A 27,229-nucleotide genomic window follows, 5' to 3' on the forward strand; every position below is an offset into this window, starting at 1 on the left:
AGGACTTTGTTGCCAAAATCCTTAACTTCTGCTGCTTTCTGACGCTCAGTTTCTTGTTCACAGAATGACCCTGTGTTTTGTGACTGGTTTTGAACATGATTCTCATCTGACCACATCAATAAACAGAGATCCAGTTTTACATGATGCAGGATGTCACAAGGTAAAGGAGTGAACATCATTTGGGGTTTTGCTTCTCCCTGCAAGAGTGACTTAGAAATGGGTTTTGGAAGAAATCAGATGTAACCCAATACATTTCCCTATGCAGAGAAAAAAAAAAAAAAGGAGAGAGAGAGAGAATTTTAGGTGTCTGAGCCCCGCACCATGTGCTTCCTTCCAGCACTCAAGAGCCATGGCTTTATTTGCATGAATAACTAAGAAAGTTCATTTTGAGCTTAAATATTTGCCAAGAGCAAATTTCAAACCACTTCTTAACTGCCAGCTTTGCAAGTTGCACAGCGCTGATTAGTTCTGTAAATCACCTGATCCAGAAGCATCTGCTAAGCAATTTATGGAAGCACCTGCAAAAAAAAGTAGAGGCCAGCAAAGCCCCTTTCCACTGGGGCATGAGATCCAGCTGCACAATTCACAGTGCTGCACTGGGGCAAAGCTTCCAAATATTCCCCGCAAGGGGCACACACTGTCTGCAAATCATCCTCCAATGGGATTTGTGACTGGCATGCAAATGCATGAGGAAGCCATTCACACTTCTTAGAGGAATCCAAGAAGCAAAATTAATTGACTCCCTAGTTAAAGATCATTGGTTTTGTCTTGAAACTCTTTTTCCACCCAGGGACCTTAACTCTTGTCAAGGTGGAAACTGTCCCATACAATGGATCAGCTCTGTTTTGTAAAGGATGGGGGGTAGATGCATCATTTAAATGACTTCCTTGAGGTCCTCTTCCAAGGAGCCAGTGGATGAGTTAAGCTCTCCCAAGGGCACATCAGGGTCTTTCAAGAGCAGGCTCCTCTAAGTACAGATCATTTGCCCAGCTCTGTTTCCTATAACTCCCAGACCAGCTCAAGGGTTGCACGCAAGTAGTTTTCCTATTTCTCTGCAATGAAAAAGCTCTCCTGGCCCAACCCCTGGAGATCCCTGCAGCAAAATGATGGACACCCTCATCACCAGAGCAAAAAAATCCCAGAGCCAGGAGCATGGCACTGAGCAAGGAATCCCTTGGGAGCAACTTTTTAAATCAGTCCTTTGCTTCCACAGCTTTAACAACTGCAGCTGGTGGGCAGGAAGACAGTTTGTTAACACAAGCCCTGGGTAATTACTGTAGGTGGTATTTGCCAAGTAAACCCTGTGCAATTACTGTATAAATAAAAAGCTGTTTCATGACATTTGTATCCATCAGCTTGGAGCAGTAAGGAAAGCAACAAAGCAGCTGTGTTGGTGATTTCAGCACCCTCCAGAACAGGAGGCTGGCTGCTGGAGAACCATGGGCCTCACACCTCTTCCTCTCAGATGGGGAAAAACATGTTCTCTGGATGGAAATGTGACAGTTGTCTCCCACTCCTGAAAAACACCTTAAGCAGCACCATGCAGAGACAGAGAGGAAGGACAAGGTAACCCGAACCACGCAGATTGCTGGAAGCATTCCCTGCCCCATGCTAGCACAGCAAAGCCATCACCTCTGTAAGGGCAACGATGGTATAACTCGGGTGGGTCAATGATAACTGCTTCCAGAAAAAGACTTGACAGCACTTCTGTAAGAAAGGATGAGCATAAAGCTTATCTAGCAGACTGCTCCAACTCTGATTTCCAGGGAGGGTGTTCACCCTGCCTAGTACAGCAAGCCCTGTGCAATGCTACCCAGATGCACCATAAACTCAGAGTGACAAGGTGATAATTCCCATGCAGGGAGAGAAGCACATGCTGGCCAGAGGTGGTCCTTTCGCAGCCACCCTGTGCTCAGCAGGGCTCAGCCACCCAAGGTCTGGCAGTGTCTGGGTAGTGGGAAGTGATCCAGGGTCTGGGAGCCCATTTGTCACTCAGCTCCTACCGCCTCAGGAGTCTGATGATGCATCCGCATAATGAAGACTCATCTTGGAGGTAAATGGTCTATAGGGGCTTAGCCCTTGATCACTAAAGCTATTCTGCGGTGTAGCTCTTTAGCCTTTACAGACCACCTTGCAGCAGAGCAAATACTGGCAAACCCACAGCATGAAACCTTATCCCTTCACTGCTTTGGATTGTTCTGGGATCAGTGATCCCAAGCCAGGTGCACTGAGCCCTGGCTTTGGACAGGAGACCACCTAGAAACTACAGGGACAGTGGGTATGTGCCAGCACTGCTCTGCTGACCATTAACCCTTCCTAGCAATTACACTAGAACCAAGTGGACTGGAAGACTATTTGTGCCTCACCTTGACTGTGGGTAACAGAAGCAGGAGAAAGGAGCTGTACCTGAGATGTTACAGTAGACCGTTTGTTGATAGAGTCTGGCTTCTCGGGGTTTAAAGATAACATTAATTTCAGCCGAAGAATTTGGCCAGACGTCTCCCTCCTAGAACAGAAGGAGACAGCAAACCATTTATCTTCAAACAGTACATTTTTTGTTTTCAACCACAGCCCTATAGCCTTTATTTAGAGCATCAATGAAGAGCAAGGAGCAAGCAACACTTATCAACAAAATTTATAAGAGAGTTTGGAAGCAGCTGCAAAAAAACTTTCTAAGTCCCTTACCTTTACTGGCACCTGGTGGAGACATTTTGTTAAATTAGGGCTATAACGATGCAACCAAGCTGGCTGGCACTCCAGCGTATCAAGCACAATTTCTTCAGAGGTACCAGCCAGTCTAAGGAAAAGATACCTCTCTCCTGCAAACCTTCCCTTATATCTCTGTATCTCTATGGCTACATGAACACTTATTACTCAGAGCAGGAGAGATTTAGCAAATCACATGGATTTTTCCATTCTTAGTTATGAAGGTGCTGCCTCTTATACCCTTCACCTGTACACACATGTAAGTATTTAATGTACTCCAGTGAGTCAAGGCACTCAGCACCTAGCAGAACAAGCCCTCCTGCCTGGGAATCAATGAAGAACAAACTCCTTCCCGCTAATGGCTGCTTCTGCCCTGTGCCATGAGCAGTCAGCCAGCACGCAGGCTCTTCCAGCTGACAGATGATCTGAGAAAGAAGTTGAGAGTCAGATGCATCCTGTTTCTCTCTGCAAGGTGCATACATTCCTGTTTCCCTGAACACAGGCTCAAACAAGAAGAGATGGGATTTGTTTACAGCTCCACACCTCTTTCAACCAACAAGCTCTTCTCCCTGTCACTCTTTTACTCAGGGATTTAAGTCCAGACCATGCTACCAGTGTGTCTGCAACTGTCTGCTGCTTCCTCAGGGTCTTCTCCCTCTGCTTCTCTCCCAGAGTCCTGGCACTGGCATTCAGTCCCAGGGAGCCTTGTTGTGCATTCTTGGAGACACCCCTGGTTTGTAAAGGCTCTCACTCGCTTCTTGCAACTGGTTTAAACAAAGGCACCACTTATATCCCCTCAACCCCTAGCATTACAAACAACTCTTCATGCATTTGTTGTCATAAATATATGCACCTCTTACAACTGTAATAATACTCTACCAGGAATCAAAAATGTAGCTTATAGAAGGAGACAAAAAGAACAGAGTTATTCTTCTATCAGCAAAGTGAGGCTTTGATTCTGCTTGCTGCTGGTATCCTCAGTACTTTGTCCAGGAGAGTCTTGAACTGACTGGAGCCTCCGGCACTCCTGCAGCATAAATATTAAATAACTATAATACTTCCCATCAACTTAGTGCTTAGAGCTCAAAGGACAGCCCCCACAAAAATTAAAGAGCTATGACAAGGTGAGTTATTGGGCTGCAGCTGCAAATAATTCCCTAATGCACAGCCTGGTCAGAGTCAAAAGAAGAGAAGGAAGAACAGGTAGAGAAAACCGTTTCAAACACCAACAAACCAGTAACTGGAAAAGGGAAGTCAAAGAATAAAATCACTTGGATTCTTCTCAAAACCTAGAGCAAACACATTTGCTAGATCAAATGTACTTTATGTTTCTATCCAGCAAGCAACTGGATGAAGATGAAGCCTTACTATATGACAACACACTGGCTTGAGGAAGCAAACTGGCAACATCAGCCTGCAACCCACAGTCAATGTGCTAGATATCAGATCCCTCAGGTTCCACAGGGATGCTGCATGGACTCACAAGCATCCAGAGAGTTATCTTAGATTTACAGGAATAAAAGCATTTGGGGTGGTCCAAACAACATAAACTGTGCTATGATGCCTGGAGCTTGCCTAAGCCAAGCCAATGAGAAGGAACACTCAGATGATAGATTTCCCTGGCTTGGCTAATTAGAGTCTAATAACTCACCAGTGCTCATCACCCAGCTGCTTGCTATGTGTTTAACAGACTGAGATCAGTGGTCTCACCCTGGGCAGGCCGTCCCTGGGGAGGGGGGGATGCACTAGCCAGCTGCTTGCCTTTGCTTCAAGCCCAACAGCTGTAGCTGAACACACAGCTCACCAGCACTCTGCGCTCCTCTTTAAAGGATGCTGCCCAGATCTGAGCTGCCCAAGCGTACCATTTGATCTTCCAGCTGCTGTGGTCCTCTGCCCAGAGAGCTACGGACAGCTCTTGTTCAGTTCCCGCATTGTAAATGGTGCCTTGCCAGGCTTACCAGCACCATCAGCTACACAGTCACTGCTGATAGGCTGAGGAAGGACATTAATGAAATGAGAGCAGCAGTGATGCTTGAGGTCTTCATCTTATAGAGGGGCATAAAGCAGGGGAGGAGAGCACATCCTGAGCCTTAAAACCAGAACACAGGCGTGCAGTAAAAAGGAGGGAAGTTCAGCAGTGAGTGTGAATGAAATGAGCCCAATTTCAGCATGGCCACCCAGATCACTCGAAGGGAAACGTGCTATTTGCTCTGTAGAGCCTCACATGCCAGACAGCAAACCGGGAAGAAGATATTTGAACGAGACAGGATGGGACCAGTGAGGCTGAGGGTGAAAACTGATGCCAGGATTTGACTGTAGTTCTGCCATCAGGTTTACAAGGGCTGTGCAGAGCCGGATTACTGGGGGCAGGCAGCTTAGAGTTTGTGCTGGCTTCAGACAGATGATGCCTACCATAAACTGAGCATCTGATTTGCTGGGACTGTGTTACCGCTTGCAAGACTTTGGGATATATCTGAAAAAGCAGAGTCAGATTTTTACACCGTGTCATCATTTAGCGCAACACTGGCTGCTGTAAAGCAGAGTTCATAAGAACAAGAACGAGGTCTCAAAGCCAAATCATTCCTGGGAAACTCGAGAGCATCCCTCCTTCCACTGAGGCCAGAAAACAAACTTCTTTGAGCCTAATGCAGCAGTATCAGCCTTTCAGGTCAACTAACTAACAAAGTACTGTTTTGTTGCTGGCTTCTGCTGGATCACAAGCTGATGGTACTCACTGGTCTATTTTATGTGCTGCAATCAGATATATTAGCCCTGTGGACACTTCGGGGCAGTTTAGTTATTACTCAGAGGTTGACAGAGGCAATACATCTCCCGTTAACGGAAGCAAGTATAATACAATTCATAAGCAAAAATGAAGCTAAGCAGGAAAAGAAGAAAATTAAAAAGAACCATTGGCCTGATGAATATGTATCTGCTAACAACAGTGTACTTTTCTAGCTGAGTGAGTTTAGCTGACTTTGGGATTTGATGAACTCCAAGGACAGCACATCTGTGATGGAAATATAACCGACACAGTGATCTTACCCCAGTGTTTCGAAGCACAGTAACAGCAATATATCACAGAAGCAGGGATAGGGACAGACTTGACAGGTCAGGGGACCTAGGAAGGTGGTGCAGAGCCAAAAGGCAGAGATAAGAGTGGGAGATCAGAAAAAAAGCCCATGTTTGATGCTCTTGACAGCTCTGTCTTGCTACGAGCTGCACCCACCTATCCTGCTCTGGTCACTGCCAGTTGAGCTTTGGGTGAACAGGACTAGGATGGCAAACTTACCTGTTCCCCCACTAAGCTCTGGCAGCCAAATAGATGGATACTCTGCACGCCTGAGCCCCTAATGTGACTTGCACAGCAACAATCCTGACTGCTGCGGTGAATACACCCAGGGAGACAGTGCGACTACAGCAGGGAGGAGGTAATAGAAAGAGAACTTCATAAAAAAAAAATACAGTAAATTCCACTTCCCTGTTTTACAGCATACAGAAATAGAGCACAGCAAGACTTTCACCCACCGCAGAGCCCACCCAGGCTTCTGTGGTACTTCCAGTGCTCCTCTCAGGGCAGTGAAAACCTTCCAGGAGCTCCTCGGTGGCAGGGCAGCAGTGTTAGCCCATTTCTCTAAGGACATCCCAACATACAGAAGGAATAAGGACTGAATCTTAAAGGCCATTCAGGCTCTCAAGCATTCAGGAGAGATCTGGGAACATTCACACTTGTAAACTTTATATATTTAACTTGGATCATCTACAGGGAGCCTCAGGCTACAAAGCCTACATTCCCCTTGAATGCAGAAGCTGAACATCCCAGGTTCTCCACCAACCTGGAACACCTGAGTTTTGTACCAAAGGCAGGCAATGAGGATACCCCTCCTCCCCAGAGTAACCTAAAAAACTTTGGTAGCCCTCACACCACACCAGTGGTGCACTAGCCCCAGGAGTGTGTGGCTACATGCTATCTCATAGTCCAGAGAGCAGCTTCTGTACATGCCCTGGCTCTCTGCAGACACAGAGCTTGATCCCAAGAGCTGCCCCATGGAGCAATCCCTTCCAGTCTTTGCAGATCCGGATTAACCTGGTTTGGGATTTAGGACAACAATGCCCACACTCCTCCTCTTCTGAGGGGAGAGTTCTTCTTGTCACAAAACTGCCTTGTGCAATCAAGTCTGCTTCGATATCCTTTCTCCACCCTGGGACCTGTCCCCATGAAACCATTGTCCCCAGCAGTCCCTACACATCTAATAGGCACCAGGTAGCCGGACCCTGGCAGAGCCAGCAGCGATACTCTGCCTCCCACTGGATGCCAGGGCTTGAGCCCAGCAGGACTTCTCAGAGCAGCTCCTGGAGAGAAAACCATGCCTGCCTTCATCTTTGCAGAAGATATTTGCAAACCACCTCACAAATGAAGGTAAGGCCCTGTCAGAGAGCTGGCTACCCCAGCTGGGACTCACTGTCCAAGGCTCCTTCTGCCCCTGCTTATGGGCAAGTGGGCACAGAAGGCAGGAGAACAATATCAGGGCTTTGCAATCTGCTCCAGCTGCCTGCTGGTCTTCACAGGGGATGAAACGCATTGCTCATGACACAGAAAGCCCCAGTTGTCCTGGCCTCCTGCCATTCCTGCATCACCGTTGCTGTCAGAAGGGGAACCGGGGCTGGGTCAGTGTCTGCATGGCAATTGTCTGACACTAGAATTTGATCCTGGCCCAAGATAACCCAAACCAAACATCAAAATGGTGAACTTGCACTGCACCAAAAAAATACAGCTCCAGCAAAACCTGAGAGAACACTGCAAGTTACATCTCCAAACAGCAAGGGAGTGGAAATGAGTCCCCAGTGGGATGATTTGCTCAATACCACCAAGACCACAGTGATTGCTGCAACGTTGCTGGGATCTCTTTGTACACTGTATAATTAACCAGTGCGGGAAGGAGCCTAGAGCTTTGGGCTGATGTCATTTCTTCTTTTACAACGTAAACAGATGAGGGTGAGGGTGCAGCACACACCCCCCGCCTTGCTGAGGATGATGTCTTGCCATGCTCCAGGAAGCCATTCAGTGATGCACCAAGATCCTGACAAGGGACATATCTCCATACATCTGAGGTGCTGCTAGATCCCAAGGCACAGTCAGATGAGACTCCTCTAAGGCACCAGAGGAAACAAGCCTATGAACTAGCAATAAAACCCATCCTTTTATATGCATCAGCACGGCTCTCTGGAACAATCCTAATGCGGCATTATTACTGGAGCCTTGCACTCATATCCCCACTCCCAAGAAAACCTGCACCAGCAGTTAATAGACTCAAGCCTCTTGAGCTCCTGATATGAACTCACCATTCTGCAGGATTCAATGTATTTGGACAGAAACTTTTGGCAGTATGTCCACAGGTAGCTTTCTTGTATTGTCAGTGAAGCTATAAGCCAGACTGTTTGACTCCACAGCAGAGGGCAAGAAAAAAATAATCAGTTACATTTTATTCTACTATTCTGTGGCTAAACCAAATTCTTTAAAGACATAACTATTCTGGGAAACTTTTGTCATTTCTCCCTTCACTACTGCTGTATGTCAGACTATAAAACTAGGAAATTGTGAGTTATTTCTCGTGGGAAATTGAAATAGGCTGATGAGGAGGTTCCTCGCATTCCTGCTACCCCCCAGGGAAAAAAGAACTGCTGGTTAAAAGGATATGCTTCATTACCCACCCTTGCAGGCTACTGCTACATGTGTACTAGCCTCAGGACACCTCAGGAGCCAGCGGTCTGCCTGGACTAACATGTTCTCTGTAGGATAGCAGCTGACTCAGAGCATGGAAAACTACTGTGGATGCTAACCAGGAGAGAAATAAAACTATGCAGTGCTGTGAATGTGATATTGCAACACTTCCAGCTTAATGTCAGCCTCAGGCTGCAACTGGCAGGTGGCATAAAATACAGATGGTGGATGTATGATGACACAGCACAAAAACTCCAGCTGTTGTACCCTGGCTTTGCCACAGCATAAAGCAACATCAAACAGGAGGGAATGGCACACCATGACTCACAGCTAGAGAACTGATCTCTGTGGAAAAGCCCAACCATAAATACATGCAGATCCTATTTCCCCTCCCTCAGCCCCTAAATAATGAGGCTCCACCAGCCTGAACAAGAAAAAGCTGGTCTTGAAAAGTTGGGCACCACCAACTGTTGCCCAAATCACCTACTTCATTTTGCAGAGGGGGAAGGCGATCTACGGAAAGGAAATAGCTGCTCAAAGCAGACAAAAAAACCAAAGACAGAGCTGGTAACAGAAGTACCAAAATGACACTCGAAGTGCATCCTGTTAGTTCAGGGCACTTATGAGAAAGGCAGTGCCAAAGCTAACATCTGCCTCTTTCCATCAATAAAACTGAACCCACAGCAAGCTGTGGGATGGACCACAGCTCCCACTGGAGATGGTGCCTTCTGCCAAAAACTGAAGTAACCTCTCATTTGGATGGGGACCAGCATGGTTCCCCAGCTGAGGTGGAGATTTGCAGGAACAAACAACGCTGTTACCTCCTGGCCCAACCTCAGGATCAACAACAGTAGCAGTTTCATAACCTGGACATCTTGAAGACCACCTCTATCGGCTCAGAGAAAACACATGACACTGAGGAGTCACTACCAGGCAATGACAGGACAGTGATGACTTGTCAAGGTCAGTGCAATGGTAACAAATCCCTGTCCTCCTTTTCCTCTGGTTTCCATTTCCAAGGAGTCAGCTCCCACATGTCTGCAACGTGACTTACAGCTAAGCTCTGGTGGGGAGGATGCAGCAAAAAGCAAGGACTTTGTCCTTTGGTAGCCACCTGGGCTTCTATCACAGCTGCTTCTGCTGATGTATCACATGTATTTGCAAAAATAAATCAAATTTGAGATGCGCTCTGAAAGTCAGAGTTGCATAACAGCTTGTTTCCCACAGGCTTGGATGGCTGCTCAAAATGTTCACGGTCACGTGGTAAATCCAAAATCACTGCCGCCTCTTTTTTGTTATTTTCATCAGCAAGTTAACCCCATACAGACTGAAATGACCTGCTTGAACTTCTACAGATAGCAACACCTGAAAATACTGGCAGCTTATGGTCCACTTACACAGCAAAGCTTCTGCACAAACCCTGTAAAGCTGTCCTTGCCCGGAAAGCATTTCCAAGACTACAATCCCTCCACCAGCTTCCTAACCTCTGGAAGCAATTATTTCCTGCAGTCACTCATTGCAAGGGTTTGATTATTTCTATAGGGTGCTCCCAGACATCATGGGCAATAGGTGGGAAGAAGAGAGCAGCCACTTTTGGCCAGAAGGCCTGAGGCAGCAAGGTGCCAGCTTTGGGCAGGGGGCATCTCCAGCAGATATACGTGGCAGCACAAGCTAGAAGTTACAGTGCTGTCACCAGAGAGAAGGTTGTGGAAGTCAGTGGCAGTGGATTTTTAGATTCTACATTTGATGAAGAGGAAAAAATACTTACTATCATTTAATGTAAAGACACCCATATGCCAGGGGGGAAGACAGACATGAGCAAAACTCTGAATGTGAAACTGATTGTTCCATAAATAATGGAATTAATGGAAATCAAAAGATTGATAATGCTGGACAAGACAAAAGGGGAGAGACTCATGTAGCAGCCCGCTTATATTCAGCCCTACAGCAAACTATGTAACATTAACATAGACATTTAGGAAAGGTTTCCACTCAAGACTTGAGGCCAGGCTACACTTTATGTCTGTACATCATTACATGGAGTACCAGGACTCAGTACTGTGGGCAGCCAGACTTCTGGACCTCACCTTAATGCACTTCAGGAGCATAAGAGCAGGTTAAGCTAGTTGTGGAGACAAAGTCTGACTGTAATGAAGCAGGAACCCTGGGACATGCTCCAAAACCAGCTCTGACACACCACAGGATGCTCTTAATGATCATCTGATCAGCTCCCGCTCTCCACAATATTCCTACTGCTCTGACACAATGTCTTGGTCACATCATGCTGCTGTCAGCTACAGAGGTGTGAAACTGCAGTTGTGCTGACAGTAGTGGCTCTCAGCCTTATACGGGCTATAGGAATAACCAAGAAGAGAACATGATCCCCTTCCTTGAAAAAAAAAAAAATTTGTTTCACTTATTTTAAAAGAAAGAAGAGATTGAGATTATTCTAGAGTTTACTCCAAGATGAGAAGAGATTTTGTACTGCTTAGACAGCAGACATTCTTCATCTCAGACCATTCAAATACTCAGAATCAGGGCTCTGGTTGATTGAAGGACATGGGGTTTTGCTTGCATAAACAGAAAAGCAAAAAGTTCTCTGTACCTATGTGCAATAGAACTCAAAAAGTCCATTTAAACCTGCCAACTTTGAGTCCAGGCTCACAGATGACACTGGAAGGGAGATTCAGATGTGCTGTAAGTTGAGGTTACATGAAGGGATTTGTATTTCCATGATTAAACTTAGGCTGAATTTGGCCTCCTTTCCACAGAGGACCATTTAATTCTTCAGGTCAATATGGCAGCTGACAGCGCTCTAATTCCCTTTGTTAATCCCCATACACTATGTGTAAGGTGTGCCCTTAAATATAATAATCAATACCTCTGAACACTGTAAGGACACTTAAGTGCCCTTAATTTATAGCCCTAGCAGCAGAGCTCAGCTTCAGGCAGGCTCTTGCTGTCTGTCAGGAGCCTGCAGTTCAGAAATGCTTTTTGCAACAAGCTCTCCCAGCCTCACTAGAAACCTGATGTTTTCTCTCAGCACATCAAGCCAGCTGATGCGGGGATCTGCCAAGTGACCTCATTTGAGGAGGAGGAAGAGGAGGAAGGGAGGTTCTCAGCTGTCACTTACCACTGGCTCAATGGTGAAAATATCATCAGAGAAAAGCATGGAGTCTCCTTGCACCTTCGCCCTTTGGTTCTGGAAGCTGCGGGAGAGAAGGGAAAGGCGTTCTCGGAGAGTGGGGTCCACCGTGCACTCGAGAAAATAATCCATCTCGTCCTCTTCCTGCCTCCGCAGCATGCGACACAGCCTGCAGCCACAGGGAGAGGCAAACCAAGCAGATAACGTAATAAGCAACATATTTGCAGACACTGTCATGTAAGTGCAGGGGCAACAGAGCACTCGGGAGAAACAGCAGCAGCAGCTCAGCAAGGAGCTGACCCCGAGCCACAGGGTCCCAAACACATCAGATTATCACCTTCTTGTTTGCTGGCATGGCAGGTAGTTTTACTCCACACTTACAAGCTAAGAAGAGGTTTTTCAATGCTAGCAGCCTTCAAGAGAGCCTTCTGGCTCAAAGCCACAACTGATGGAGAATCCACCAACCACCTCAACTGGCTTTTCCTACCATAGAGCTGCTTAGGGGATGCAGATAAAGATGAAGGAGCACCCACTGCAGTGCTTCACTGGAATGGGAGAAGCAGCTGGGTTTCAGCTGCAGGTTACTAGCATCACTTTTTTTTCTTCCCTTTTGGACCTGCAGAGATAAGCAAACTATATCTGCTCTCTGTTCCCTATACTGCCTCTTTCACCAGAGGATCCCAGAGCACTTTAAAATCAAACTGACAAATTCAGGCATTGCAACACTCTGGTGAAATTAATGGTTTCATATGCATGAAAACAGAGGCCCTGAGAGGGGAAGTGATTTTGCCTCGCATCACCCAGTAAAGAAGTCAGGACCAGCATCTCTGAATCCAAACCCTTAGGTCTAGCCTTGAACCACCTTCTCCTGCTTTCTGGCCTTCTCTGCAGAGCTCTGACACAGTTAATATCTCCCTTCCTTGGTAGTTGTAGCAGAAATCATTCTAGTGTTTAAAGATCACAACCAAGAGATGAGGAGGGAGCACTGCTACAGAGCAGTTGCTTCCTAGCTGGCATATTGCTGTCCCCCCTTCACGCTCCAGCCCCCTGACTATGAAAAACCAGCAAGTGACAACTCTGGGGGGATGAGTGGAAGGCTCTATATGTAGTAAATCGAGGCAATGTAGTATAAACAGGATAGTGATCATCACCCAGCTAAATTCAAATACAATTAGAAAGGAAATAGGGTCACGGATGTTACTAGCTGCACACAGACAGAGCCTTGGGCAAATGCTGTCACCAGTGCCAAAAATACTTGCATTGGCTAGCTCCCCATGGGGTGCAATGGGAAATGTTTCTCCATGGCTGACCTACAATGCTGTGCCTGAGGAAGGCTTCCAGCCACTGAGATGAGCAACCCTCAACTCAACCTCCATCAACGGACAATAATTCCACCATTACATTCCAGAAAGTCTTGCAGGAAGGAGACAGAGCAAACCCCTGGACAGACCTTCTAATGATCCAGGTCTTTTTGGGTCACATCCCAGTGCAGGGTCCTGCAGTGCCTCCTCTCATGAAAAAGCACTCTCTGAGATCTCAAAAGCTTCTCTGACAGCTGGACAGTGGCCTTGGAGCTATGACCATCCCTAAGATTGCAAGTAAGGCAGAACAAAATATCCTGGTCAGAGTCTAGGACACAAACTGGCATGAGATCAAATGTAATTGGAAAAAAAAAATCACGTTGAAGTTAACTGTGGGGAAACCTGGTTGCTTCTGGGGGGAAAGAGGATGACTCAAGGTCCAGTCTGAGACAGACAGGTAGGAAGAGACAGTAAAGGAATGGTCCAGGGAAGTACTAAGAAAAGGTCATGAGATTTTCTTTTAACACACTGAGCTTGCACGGAAGTCACACACTGTGTAATTAAAAATAGAGAACAGTGGAAAACTAGTTTTGGCCTTCAAGGCGTTTCTGACCTAATTACGTTGAACTTTATTTGCTCAGAAGCCCTTAAAAAGTGCTCCAGTTTGAGGCAGTTTCCTGATCAGCTATCAGACTAACTCCTATACACCCATGTCCCTCCAAGTCTGAAAAGTCACACAAGGATCCCCCTAAATCACCTTAAGTGAAATTTCCAATTCATCGCCCTGGGCTCTAAGTGTTTCTCTGCTGCCCGAAGTGGGAATTTCAAAGCTTCACCAAAGACACCCTTTGAAGAACCTGCCCCATCTCTTACCACCATGAAGACACAGGTTGCTGAAGCCCAAACACACTTCCAAGCCCTGTGCTGCCCTACCTTCCCTGCAGAACCCTCCACCTCCAAACTCTTCCCAGTCTCTAAAGAAGGGCAGAAATACCTTGTGCTGGAAACTGGGACAGTGCAAGGCAATTCAACATCCTACAGCAAGTTGGCCTCAACTTTCAGGGCCAGTGAAGCACTCTACCCTGCACATTACTGGAAAAGAAGCCTGCCATCTTATCAAAGCTGGAGTGGAAGAAACTGCAGTGAATATCATAATAGTTATGCTACCTGCAGCTATGTTAAGTGCTACTACTCAATGCAGTCCCAGTTAACGAGTGCTGACGCTTTCCTCAGCCTCATGGACCCTCTGTAGCCCAGGGATCTCTGGACCTCAGTGGTTTGTGGCTCCCACAAATGCAAATTTGCTCTCTGAGGAAATCCAGTCATTGCACTCAACCTTTCCTCCCCAAAACATCATCCTCAGCTGGAGTGGATGGAGATGGATGGAACTGGAATGGGAAGTGCTGAGCTCCATTACCCTGAAGCCCAGGGACACATACCCTGAAGCCGTGGATAGTTTACTTGTCCTAAACCATTCAAAAGCACCAATACCCCTTGAGACCATACAATAGTTTTACCCTTGGGCAGTGTATCTTGCTGAAATGAATCTTTCAAACAAACCTCAGCTTCTGCTGATCCTCTTCTTCCTGAGTAACAAAAGCCTTCCACTGGAAGTGGGCTATGATTTCACTCCGATTGTGGATGACCACAGATCTGTGGTTTGACAGCGTGAGGTAAGTCTTCTCAACTGTCAAGGAGTTCCTGTCTAGCCTGACGTTGACATCTACAGCTGCTCCATAAAGGCTTGTGTGAATATCTTCACCTGGAACAAAGCAAAGGGGAGTCTTTGCTCATCTCACTTGTTGATGGAAGTACAAGGAACAGAGCAAACCACAGGTAACAGAAGAAAGTGTTACAGCTTTTAGCTGTATTAGCAGTTCCACAGATTAGTACATTTATCTCAGCCTGATAGCTGCATGTGTACAGCATGAGGATGTCCTGGACACCACATTAAGCACCTTATTTCTGGGTGCGTTTGCAGAGATTTATCCCCAAGGTGACAGTATTTACAGGGAGATTTTTCCAATGTGCCCAGGTGGCCTTCGGGTTGCTATCCCACTCAGGTCACAGGGAATTCTGCATCAAAGTCATTCAGGTGACTCAGAGGAGTACCCGCCTCAGCAGCAGCTTGCCCAGGATCTCCTGCAGGCACACCACCAGTGTTGTCTCTCTCCTCATCCCTCGTTGCTGACAAGTAAAGATACCTGGGGGCATGCAGGCAGAAAAGGGAGGTTCAGAGGAACAAGTGAAGTGACAGCCCACGGCAGGATGGGACGCAGAAAAGAACTTCACTGTGTTGTAGAAGCAGTACCCTCACTTGCTGTGGGTTTGTGAAGATATGTCAAAATGAGACTGGTGGGGCACAGCCCACGCCAACCTGCCCATTACAGTCCTGCGAGCCCATTTCTGCAGCCTGGTTCCTGTTGCTTATGCCCAAGTCTGCAAGTCCACACTGAGTACTCTCAAGCTATTCAACGACCAGAGCAAGGACATCTTTGCTTTCCACCTCAGACCGAGCTGAAGAGGAGAGAGCCCCTGGCTGAGCACATCAACTGATTAATGACTGGAGTCTTGCTGGAGTACCTGCCAGCATTTCACCCTCCAGAACAGACTCCCACCAAAGGCTCCCTCATTTCCAGGGCTTTCAGACCTTCATTCCTCCCAACCAAGTAACTCCTGGGAGTCAAGTGAGCTCAAACTTTAGTACCAATTCCATCAGAGCCAGCCCCAACTGGCAAGTGCAGCAACCTGGCCATATCCTGGAGAGCATCCCTCTGCAAAGGCAGAGCCTTCTCCTCACTGCACAGCTTACAGCAAGGCAGCCAGTGGCTGGACCTGTCTTTAAAAGGCTACCATGCAACAACATGAGGAGAGAGCTGGATGGACTCCTTAAATCCTAAGCCAGACACAACATGGCAGAATCGCATTCGTTCCAGGAAAAAGAGAGAGCCCCCTCTTTTGGGCTTATCCTTAAAATAGTAGATCTCTACAGTCATTCATTCATCTTCACACGTGGAGAATTCAGCCTTCATGCCTGTATAACCTCAATTTCTCTACTCTTAAGGGAGTCTGGAGTGGTAGGGATTTGTGGCCAGAGATGAGTTACATTGCAAGAAAAACAGCAATGTTTCCAATGACTGGACAATCTGTTTTCTATAATGGACAACTTAACATACAAAAATAACAGAAGTTCAGAAGAGTTAGCCTGGGTAAGCTTTATAAACATTGCCTTTCCCCTCCAGTGAATCCTCAGCATGCATTGGCAAACAGAGGAACCAGGATCCAAGAAATGGGAGACGTGCACAGCTCAGGTTCATGGAAACACAAGCTAATGCTCTAAAACAATCAAGACAACAAACCACTACAAAATAAACACCATGAAAACTATCATCTGTCTAAACCCACGGCCATGTGGGTCTTGAAATACTGGGTATAGTTCTGATCTCAAAAATCAAGCTGAAGCATTTGAAATTAAATAGAGAAGGGCAGAAAGAATGATTAAAAGTATGAAGCAGCTTTTATATGAAGACTGAACAGGATTCCTCAACCTAGAAATCATATGGAAGATAGATGGGAGAGGTTTGTAAAAGCACGAATGGCCTGGGAAATGTGACTAAGGAAAAATTCATCATGATTTGTCATAAAACAGGAACCTGACGGCCTGAAATAATGTTAATAGTCAGAAATTACATAAAAGTAGTAGTACTTTTCCAGGGAATATTCCTTCCTTTGGAACATACCACCATAGGAGGCTGTTGAGGCTAACAGCTCTAAATCCAGAGAGCAACTGGACAAATTCTTGGAAGAGAAAACCATCAGAAGCTATTAAACAAAGATAAGAATAAAGCCTCCAGCTCAGAAAAATGCTAACGAGGGAGAGCCCACGAGGGAGAAAGCATATGCACTGCCTGTTTCTACACGCTTTGCTGAACATCCCCTATTGCTGCTCTCCTGGAGAGGAGCTAGGGACACAGCCACCCTTACACTCCTGGCTGCAGGCACCGAGGACTCTTCTGAAGGCTGGAGGATTTACCAGAGCACCTTCTACCACAAAGAGAAGTATCTGGCATCATGCTGAATATATAAACCCACAAATCACTCAGTACAGTAGAGCGTGCACAGCTGCCAGTGAGTCAGGAGGAAGTCAGAGATCTGTCTGCCAGGCAGATGAAGTGATACAGAGCAGAGCTGTCAGGGGTGGCCAAGGGTGGCTGCAGACTTCATGTCTTGGGTGCCAAATTAGATGTGACATTTCATTTAAGACTCTTGGTTGTTTAATATATAAGTTAAAAAAAAAAATCTCTGTACTGTAACAGCAATGTAGCACTAGGTATTTCACTTGACAGGGTAATGTCCATGGTGCGTAGTTTGGGACGCTTTGCTGCCATGAAAGCACATTTACTGAATCCAGATATATCTGCCCTATCATTATTTACACAACACAATCTTATTACAGGGTGTCAATTCTCTCATTCTTACATGCTTTTGAAACATTTCCTACAGATGGTAGGACACAACTCTCACTCTGCATCCTGAACAAAGTAATGCTTGAACTTGAAACTAAAAGCAAGACTTTTCATACAGCAGTAAAGCAGATGCTTTGGGTTGCGCACTCATGAACAACGCTCTTTCACACAGCAGAAACACCACTGTGTTTTATTCCACCATCCATCTGCATGACTATGGACACAGATATCTTAGCGCATCATGATAACTTTTCACTATCTTCAAGTAAGAAATCTAGCATTGGGTCAATCTCTGTGGGGCCTGTTGTGCAGGAAAAGAGGGAATTTACAGATCAGCTAAAACATTTTTCTGAATTCTTCTAATACTACACAATCATCCTAGTGCAAGAGGGAATAGTTTTCAGAGCAGTACAAATTGTTCTTGAATAGAAAGACAAATTTTATTTAGCCTGAAAGTATAGCTCCATGAATGGATGAGCAAACCCTTGAACAAGATTTCAAAACAAATTTGGGGTTTTACGAAGAATGCTTTCCTAGTATTCAACAGCTAGTACTTTCCTCCATTGATTACTGCTCTAAATATTCCGAAGCTGATAGCCAGATCGATTAGACTTAATAGAAACAAAACAGCACCCTGCTGCATTTCATCTTCACTAAGACATATTCTTACTCTATCCCTGTCACTCCCTCTTTGCTGAATTTGGATTTTAAATCTTTTTAGGAGTGCATGACAGTCAAATTTGGAATACCTGGGTAACATGGAAAACAAGTTTAATTTCATTTGCCCCTCAGAAGACTGTGCCTTGCTCTCATCTCTTCTATGAATGCAGCTGAAGAGAGAAAGGTCCTGCTGCTTTTTCACTGAAAATACAAGCAAGCAATGAAAGCAGAGCTCTTCGCTCAAAAGGGTGTTATTGTACTTCCATATCAATCTGTGGTAAGTAATTCTTTTGCTCCTGCTACTATCATACTCAACTGCCTCACCGCTGCCAGCATATTCTTGTTTTCCAAACAGCATGCAAAGGCCTGCTGTTACCACTTCACCAGGGGAGAAGTCAGTCACTTCACCAGGCTAAAGCAATCTCTGGAAAGCTAGAGAAGTCACCTACAGCTGGATCCAGCCTTCCCCACCATAAGCTTTTTACTGTGTCTCCCACAGAGCTACCACTAGATCAGAGTCAGGAGCATTGCTCTGAGCTGTTTCACCGTCAGGAAGCTAATGGCATCACCTACGAGATGTGCTGGGTCTCTGGCGGCCTGAGAAAGGCCATCTGTCCATCCCCACCCATGCATTTCCAGCACTAGAGCAAAATGCAGAGCAGCAACAGTGATTTTTAAGTTTCTCCAAGGCAGTGTTCACGAGCTACCTTCAGACCTTGTAAAACCATCACATTATTTACTCCAGCCCCAAGAGCAGCTCGTTTATAAACCTCACCACTAAATAACTGCTGCTGCTAACATGGGTGTTTCTAAAGAATCATTCCCAGGCTACAACAAAGCTCAGAACATCCTAATCATTACTCTTGCCAGTTATTGCTGTTAACAGTCAGAATTCCCCAGCATGGCCCAGCCCTCAGCAAAGCACCCACTGAGCCCGTGCAGCACATCGCAAGAAGGGGGTCTCTACCACAAAAGCACTGCAAGGAAACATAAGACAACAGATGGGGATGAAAAGGGAGATGGAAAGCAATGACCAGACAGCAGTGGTCTACAGGACAGGTCACAGGCTCTTCAGACAGCTCTCTTGCACTTCGAAAGTCATCTCATTTTTCAGTCAGGCTCCTTGTTGTGCATCCTCCTGTAACGGACCACCCAAAGTATTCCCCATTACCCCCTCTTCACCCTCCTTAGGAAGATCTGTTTGCCTTGTTACAGGATGAAATACTCCAGCACAGGAATATCTAGGAGCCAGCATGGAGGCTGTGTTCTGCCTAGCGTGAAGGAGCCTCGCAGAATGTACTGGAAAGGACAATGAAACCGTCGGATGATGAAAGACAGCACTGCTGCACATCCAGGATGCCGCGAGCTACTTTTAATCATTATTGCTACTACAGTAATAATACGCTGGGGTACCTGACTGGCTGAAACATTGCTTTTGGCCCACAGGGAAAATAGTGCAGGAACTTTCATTCTGATTGCCTGGCAAAGACATGCCCAATATATCCCTTAATAAATCTATCACCCTTCAAGCTGCTCTTCTACTTCTCAGCAGAAGCTGATTGATCCACAAGGAAAGGAGACTAATGAATGGTCAGTTCTGCCCTGAAACGCATCCAGAGTTAATGACACTTAAGAACATATTAGTGATTTCCACTGATGATGGAGTAGACAAGCTGCAGTCAAAGATGACCTGCAAAGAGATGAAAACCACATTCTTCCAGAACTCTTTCATGTGCTAAAAATGGATATGTGGCATCACATGGAATTCTGTTTCTGTGCATACCTGGGGATGAACAAAACAGCCAAAAGGAGATTTTTAACTTCAAACGACCCTCCTAGTACACCCCCCCCAGTCTGTGCTCATGCAGTCAACTCTGTGGGTTGCTTTAGCAGGGTTTTTGTCAGAAGAGGTGTTACATAGTTGTGGAACTATAAAGCTGCGCAAAAAAACCTCAAGCACAAATGACGCATGAACTTAATTCCCCTTCATCTACCCGCAAAGTGACAGACCATCTGCCTTGAAACACAAGGCCCTGGAGAGGGAGCAAAGGCCATACTCTGTTTGCAAGGAATAGAACAACCTTATCTAAAACAATATAAAAAAATCATTATTACAAGCAGTTCTAGAAAAGGGGAACAAAGACAGGAAACAGTTGTTACCCATTAGCTGTTTTGACATAAACAAACACTTCGGAGACTAATTAGACTCACCCATCAATCTAATTGATTTGAACTATAAAAGCCTATAACCAATCTGTTGTATAAAGTATTAGTTACCAATCCTCATTCTGTTGCAGCGTTGCTACTATTAAGACACAAAGTCAACATCTAATTGCACAAACTCCTATTTACACTTTTTCTGGCCTATAATATATGCCTCCCTCCACTCACTTTGAAGCAGACATACAAGAACATAGAAGTCTGACAGAAACCAGCCATACTGCTGGGAATTCTCACAAGCGAAGGAAGAAAAGCACAATGTGCACTCACCACCAAGGAGAAAGAAAAATCCCTTTGCAAAGTTTTTAAATGCCTGATAGTCCAAGGAAAAGCTAGAGAAGCCTCTTGTAATAACTACAGCGCTACAGTCTGGCTTACACCTTAGGATAGCATGGGAAACAAGATCTTCTTTGAAAACTCACAGAATAAAATAGTTTCTAACCACCTGCCAGCACTAAACACAAACAAAAATGAAATTACATCTGTTAGTGCACTACAGTGAAGCTTTGGAGTCAAAAGAGGCTGCTGCTTAGGAAGCAGATTTCCCCATCTCTTAGCACTTGTAAGAAGCTACTATAAATCTGCCTGGCATTGAAGGAATGGAGAATTACATGAAGATGAAAAACTGCAGACTTGAATAGCAGTGGCACACAGTGGTGGCCATCAGAAGCTCAGGTCTGTTGCCATGAATTTAGCTCAATAGTAACTTAATGCTACTCACAGCAACATCAGAGCCCCTGTAAACACACTCACATGAGACCAAGATTAAAACCAAAAAATGGTTTTGGTGTTCCCACCCTGGTATCCTGCACCACACAGGGACAACTCAAATATCTAATGAGGTAGTGAGTTTGCTCAGGCAAGTACTGAGTCTCCTCCATTTTGGCTGAAGTCAGTACGAATTGAGAGCACTCAGCAACTTGAGTGATCTCAGGAATGTAAAATGCAACACAACAAGGGCTAAACCTCAGTTAAGCCCTGCTGCCTATCCACATCCATCCATGGATTTACAAAGAAGAAAAAAGAAAAAAGGAAAAGGCTTGATCTATAGACTAAATCAATAGGATTTTCATTTCATTTTCAAACAAGTTCCTGGAAGCCATTGATCGCAATGCCAGCCTTGCAAGACAGATGACAAGACCCTTGGTAGAAAGGGGGTTCTTAAAGGAAAGACAACAGAACTATGGAGAAAACAACCACCTCTGCAAAGACTACACAAACCCACAGATGAATGCCACAGCAAGGCAGTGCTTTTCTCAGATGCTTTATCCTTGTGGGTAGCTGAGATGTTCAGAGGTGCTGGCTCTGCTACAGTTACTTGTTCAGCCTCAAACAGCAATAAACCACCAGGGCTGGGATTTAATGAGTTTCCTCTAAGTGTACAGTGACCACTAACACACTGCCAAGCCCTTGCATGGGTAGCCTCATTTACCAAAGTAAGCCAATTCAGCTAAACTCAGCATCAATTTTACCTGCAGAAAGGGATTCACCATACCAACACATTTACATTCCCAGCTGACAACCCCATGCTGATCCACACAGGAGCTGAACAGTCACTAACACAGTTGACAATTCCCCTTGGCCCATTTGCAATAAGATGTAGCCCCACTACAGTTTATCACAGATGCACAGGCTTTGCTTCCCCCACTGCCAGTCAAGCACACCCAGTTCTGTAGTTACCCATCATCTTCACAAAACCCAAATGGCTCTAATACATCACATCAAACTCAGTCATTCCACAGGTGACTAAAGAGCTCCACATCATCTCCCTAATTAGTAATTTTTAAATATGTCTTTATTTTTCCTGTGATCTCATGCTTCATTTTCCCCATTGAGATGAAATGTCAGCGTTTTCTCGAGCTGGCAGTTATCACTCATGGCTCCAGAGGCTGTTGTGGCACAGAAAAGCTGTCTATGGTTAGACCAAGAAGGGTGGAGGCATGTCAGGGCAGTGGCATCTCAGGGCAGTGGGTCAGGGTATCCTGTGCAGGGTAAAGACCTAGATCGACCTCCAATACCCCCCTGTAACCCCGAGCATTGCTGCCACACAAAGTACAGTGATTCCCATTCAGTTGAGATCTACCCAGGAAATTTTTTAGTGTTATTTTTCTTCTTACATTGCCCCAAGAAAATCATATCTATCCTACAAGCATCCATGCTGGCTCAGAGGAAGGGAAAGATCACAGACCTGCTAATCACGCTTGCTCCAGACACTGAGGGCTAGCAGCCATAGAGATAGTCCACACAAGCAGATACTCATCAACCCAAACTGCACATCATGGTAGCTCTCCCATGCTCAGTACCAAAATTCCCTGCAGCAATCCCCTTAGCACGACCAGCTGAAGTACCTGGCTGTTGGCCAGCCTTTGGGACTGGGGAGGACTACCAGAGAGACTAGAGGGACACTGCCAGGGAAGAGACATCTCAGGCCAGGGCTTGCTTCTCCAAGCTACAGCCTAGTGCTATGTAACATGAGGGTGACCATGTTTTGTCCTACATCTAGCAAGAAGCAACGGGGAGGAAGCGATGCTGGGGGACCCCCGTACGTTCAGGGCTAGCCAGGAAAGCTCAGAGGCAGGGAAAAATGGCAGCCAGACCCTTCCCTGACCCAGGGCAGGGCAAGCTCAGCTCCACATCATGTCCAGCTCTGGAGAAATATATTAAGCTGCTCTCTCTTCTCCCATACAGGAATAACCTGAATTTGGCAGGGAGCAAGTTTTGCTCCCCAGGGCTCAGGAGGGGAGACATTACTTCATCCACTTCCTACAGGGACAGTTACTAACCCACTGCAGGAAAACTCAATCTGATTGACAACTATGGAGCTGGAGGCAGATGCTGCCCGCATCTTCTACCTGCCCTTGAAGTAATTAATCAAGGAGCCAAGGCTGAGTTCTCCCTTCCTTGCCCTGGGTGTGCAAAGCCACAAAGGATGCTCTGAGCCTGGGTCTGTGATCCACAGCAAAAAAGCCAAGATTTGCTTTAGGAGAGCTCCTGCTCAGGAACTCTCAGTCCTCCTGTAAGTCATGCAAGAAGGAGCAGAAAAACAGGGTATTGATGTGCCAAACACCCAGATGGTTTCTCAGCAGGCTTTTAGCAGGAGGCTGGAGGCTTCCAGCAGGACTAAAACCACCAAGAACTACTCCTGAGCCACACATCACCTCTATTCTAGGGAAGCTGCTTTCTGGAGCTCTGCACCAAGAGGAGACAGCACAGTAATGGAGCAGACGTTCCTGCTTGAGGGCTGGCTCTTCTTGGATATGCTGTCTCCTAAAATTCACATACTGGCTCTGATCTCTCCCCTCAAAGAGGGTGAGATCCTGCCCCCCAGGCTTTTGCTTCTGCATTAGACTCACAGAGCCACCGAAGGAAAATGATCTGCATGACTACTCTTAATACTGACAGCAATAAAAGCATCTCAATATATAGTGTCTGTCAGTCACGCACAAGCTCAGTGGGGCTTTGCTAATTACTGAAGTTTCCTGTGCTGACAAAGAGATCCCAAGGGATGTGGCAAACGATAGGGAAAAACTGTACAGAGGAATTTCAGCACTGCACAACAGATCTCCTGGGCCAGAAGCACGTTGTAGCTCCTCGCCACAAGGTCCAGCAGGCACTGCAGGCACCTACAGACAAGCACAGAATCTGGTCCTACACCTTGAAGACCACCCATCATACCACAGTAGGTACTTCTTGGAGACAGGAGTCTAATGTGAGTCAGGATTTAGGGAGCTCTGAGCAGAGAAGTGATCCTTCTTCCACAATTCCCAGCACCTCTCCAGCACCTCCCATCTCTGGTAGCCTCCTTTACTTGTATGGAGCTTCTGCCACAGATGTTATTGTTTCTGGGTGCTACGGGACTGGTGAGTTTGTTTTGCACCTCCGGAACAGCTCTGGGAAGCTGTCACACATCTCCTTAGCCACGTGTCCCTGAGCAAAGCTCACCCTCCCACATCAAGCTTGGGCTATGCCATCAGGTTGCCATGAACATTGTGACTACAGCAAACTGGGTTTGATGTACAAACAGCAGCACTCAGGGCAACCAGGTTGGGCATCTCACTTGAGCACTGCCCGAGAGCTAAAAGAATATCTAAGCTTTATGAATACCAACTTGGTTGAAACTAGACTTAACTCCATAAATTTATTTTCCTACATCCACATGGGATGGGCTAAAAGTCACCTGGGAAGTGCCAAGCCACCAATCAGACCTTCAGTGGTCCTGAGTGCAGAACCATTTCTAAGCCAGTGTGTGTTCTTCACTTGCAGGCTTCAGAAACCCCTTCTGATACCATCATCTGATGTTAAAATGATGAATAGGGATGTGCTGTAACCCAGAACATCCCAAGTCACCTTCATTTCAGTATGAGCTGAGATTTTTCACACCCGGACACATGTACATGGGGGAAATGGAGGAGTTTGGACTTGTAAAGCACTGAAGGTCAAATTTTCATTGCAAATCATTATGCTCTTAGCAGCAAAGACATTTTCTTCACACTCATCTTTAAAGTTTGTAGCAACAGGACTACCACTACATATTCAGTCTATCTAGGGGACAGTACCTGTACTCCTAACCAGGACAGTCTAAAGGATGCACAATTTAAATCAACCAAATAATAGGCAAAGGGAAGGTTGTGACTTACATTGAAGAGCTGCATGTTTGCTTAAGCAATGCTAGGGACAGATTTGACCCAGCTTCAGCAAAAATTAAAGCAATGCAACACGCACTTGACCCTACATAAGTCACACTAACAAGTGTGATTCATTGAGAACTACTGCCACTTGTGAGCAAGTCAATACAGATAAACAGTAAAGCAAGGAAAAGACCTCCCAACACCCTAAACTGCCATTTTGCTCTTAGCACTTCTGTTTCATAATAAACAGCCTGTTGGTGGCTCTGAAAGAGCAACCTAGCTGCTTTTTGTATGCAAGTCACAGGGAGTCTGACTTAGTGCAGGACAAATTAGCCAGGGCTTGCCACACAAGGTTGGGTAATATTGTCTGGTGCTCTGCACTACACCTGCAATAAGCAGCTTTTAAGACTGATTGATTAAATGTTTCGCTTTCACTTTAGCAATTAATCTCAGCAGCCTTTTACTTATTTGTATGCTTCAAAGCTAGAGAGATAATCCCTTAATTATTCCCTTGCCTTCCTTCTCAATTTGTGGTTTATTTAAAAAAACTGCAGTGTTGTACTGACAAATAGGAATGAATCCTGGGTTCATCTCTCAGGTAGCTGCACGTGTTCCTGGGAGGTTGCCCATCTCAGAGCCAGCAGATAGTTTGATCTCCATGGCCTATTCATGCAAATCTTTTGCAAAGATTAACCATGGAGGAACCAGGTGTTTTGATAAGACTCAGGTTTTCAAAGCCTGAAAGATCCTGGCCCTAATTATTCAGTCTTTTCAGTCACAAAGTATAAACCCTGCAGCCCTAGCCTCTAGTGTTATTACTGATTTACACCAGAGAAAGATCTAGCCCTCTGAATTTTATCCTATAGATTCTCTATATGCATACGAGGCACTTTTTGCGCTTCTCTATCTGAAATTTCAGTAGTTCTTCCAAGAAAGTGTTATGCTAACCGATGAGCTTCTCTGAATGAGCATAAACCATTCTCTGTGAATATGTCATTAACCGAAAAATATTAAACAAAGCTGTGATAACTCATAAGGCTACAAAGAGCATTTGGAAGTTATAGGAGCGTTTTTATACCTTCTACAAACTCAAGTCAACTAAAATGCTCATTGCTGGCCTAAAGCATCACAGTAGCACCTAGGTTAGGACATCATGCTTCCCAGGCCCGAAGTTCAGGAATAGGGACAAAACAAACCTATCTTTCAGGCAAGAGAAAATGCACACCAAATGCATTCATGCAACTGAGAAAGCATCTTGTTCAGCATCACAAGATACCTCTGCTGAACCAAGGCTGACAAACATTTTAATGTCGCACCTTTTTCTTGAGTTTTCCCTGCTTAACTCTTGAAGTGACTTAGGCAGCTGACAGTATTTCTGTGGCCTGATCTTGGCTTCTCATACCCTAGTATAAATTTTACACCTATCTCAGGAGGCAGCGAGCACTTCCTGCCAAATCTCAAAAGCCCTCAAGTCCTGGCTGCTTTAGTCCTGATGTGAAGTGTGGGATGCAGATGGGTAGAGGGCAACATGGAAAAAAAGTCTGTGGCAAGACAATGGAGAACCAGTATATGGGACAGAGGTGTGTAAGAGACAGTGGGCACTGGAAAGAGTCTGACAGAGACACGCATTCCCCATGTTACACTTCAAACATAGCACCGTCTAGGAATAAAACTTCACATGTGACTAGGCACACTGCAACGGAGAATCAAGGTTTCTCCTTCCTCCAATCACCAACTCCCAGCATAACAGGATTCAAAAAAATCTCATTCCTGCTTGAGGGGATCCACTTAAACAGCCCCCTAAACATCAACTCTTTTTCACTTTTCTTTGAGGTAACGCTGGGACAGGGGAGGTACACCTGGAGAAGGAATTGAGGTGGCTGGAACAACGGGGAATGATGGCAGATGACTGTCATGGCAGGGTGCTGGGGGAGAACCCTGTGCTGACACCAGGGTCCCCCAGGGATGGACCAGCACACAGTGACTCGGGACATATAGAGCAAGGACAGGCTCAGCCTTTGCCCCTCATCTGCTCACTTCTAAACACTGAAACATTCACAGGTTTTGAAAGAAAAGGTTTTAGAAGTAGCTTGCAAAGCAAGTTAAACATTATTCTGCTTAGGAAGGGCTCTATTTTGAAGAACACAAAGTGTGCACCATGCAGTGCCCAGCACTTACCTGTGTCATAGTGAACTATCAGGGATCTGAAGTGATCCCCGGTCTTCAGCGGGTGAAACTCCACTGTTACTTGCATGCCATCACCAATCCCAAGAGTCCCGATGGAGGGATCGACAGAGAAAGGACTGCAACACAGAGAAAAAGACACATCAGGACTATCGTGGGAGATTTGAGGACTATATTCCTTTTGCAGTCTAGTTCAC

General features: G+C 45.8%; 1 protein-coding gene across 5 annotated transcripts in view; it reads right to left on the reverse strand.

The window, feature by feature from the left end:
• The window catches only part of HYDIN (HYDIN axonemal central pair apparatus protein), a 163,725-nt gene that overhangs the window by 98,942 nt on the left and 37,554 nt on the right, over window positions 1-27,229 (reverse strand). For all 5 annotated transcript variants that reach the window (XR_008236684.1, XM_052797258.1, XM_052797257.1 and 2 more), the window contains exons 7-10: window positions 27,027-27,151; window positions 14,435-14,636; window positions 11,562-11,742; window positions 2,407-2,506 (exon numbers count right to left, since the gene is read on the reverse strand). Coding sequence is in view for 4 of the 5 variants with exons in the window: in XM_052797258.1 (XP_052653218.1) it covers window positions 2,407-2,506; window positions 11,562-11,742; window positions 14,435-14,636; window positions 27,027-27,151 (608 nt within the window). In the remaining variant the exon portion in view is untranslated. The remainder of the gene's footprint in view (window positions 1-2,406; window positions 2,507-11,561; window positions 11,743-14,434; window positions 14,637-27,026; window positions 27,152-27,229) is intronic.

This window comes from Harpia harpyja, chromosome 9, assembly GCF_026419915.1.
Source record: "Harpia harpyja isolate bHarHar1 chromosome 9, bHarHar1 primary haplotype, whole genome shotgun sequence".
In the NCBI taxonomy this organism is placed as follows: domain Eukaryota; kingdom Metazoa; phylum Chordata; class Aves; order Accipitriformes; family Accipitridae; genus Harpia; species Harpia harpyja.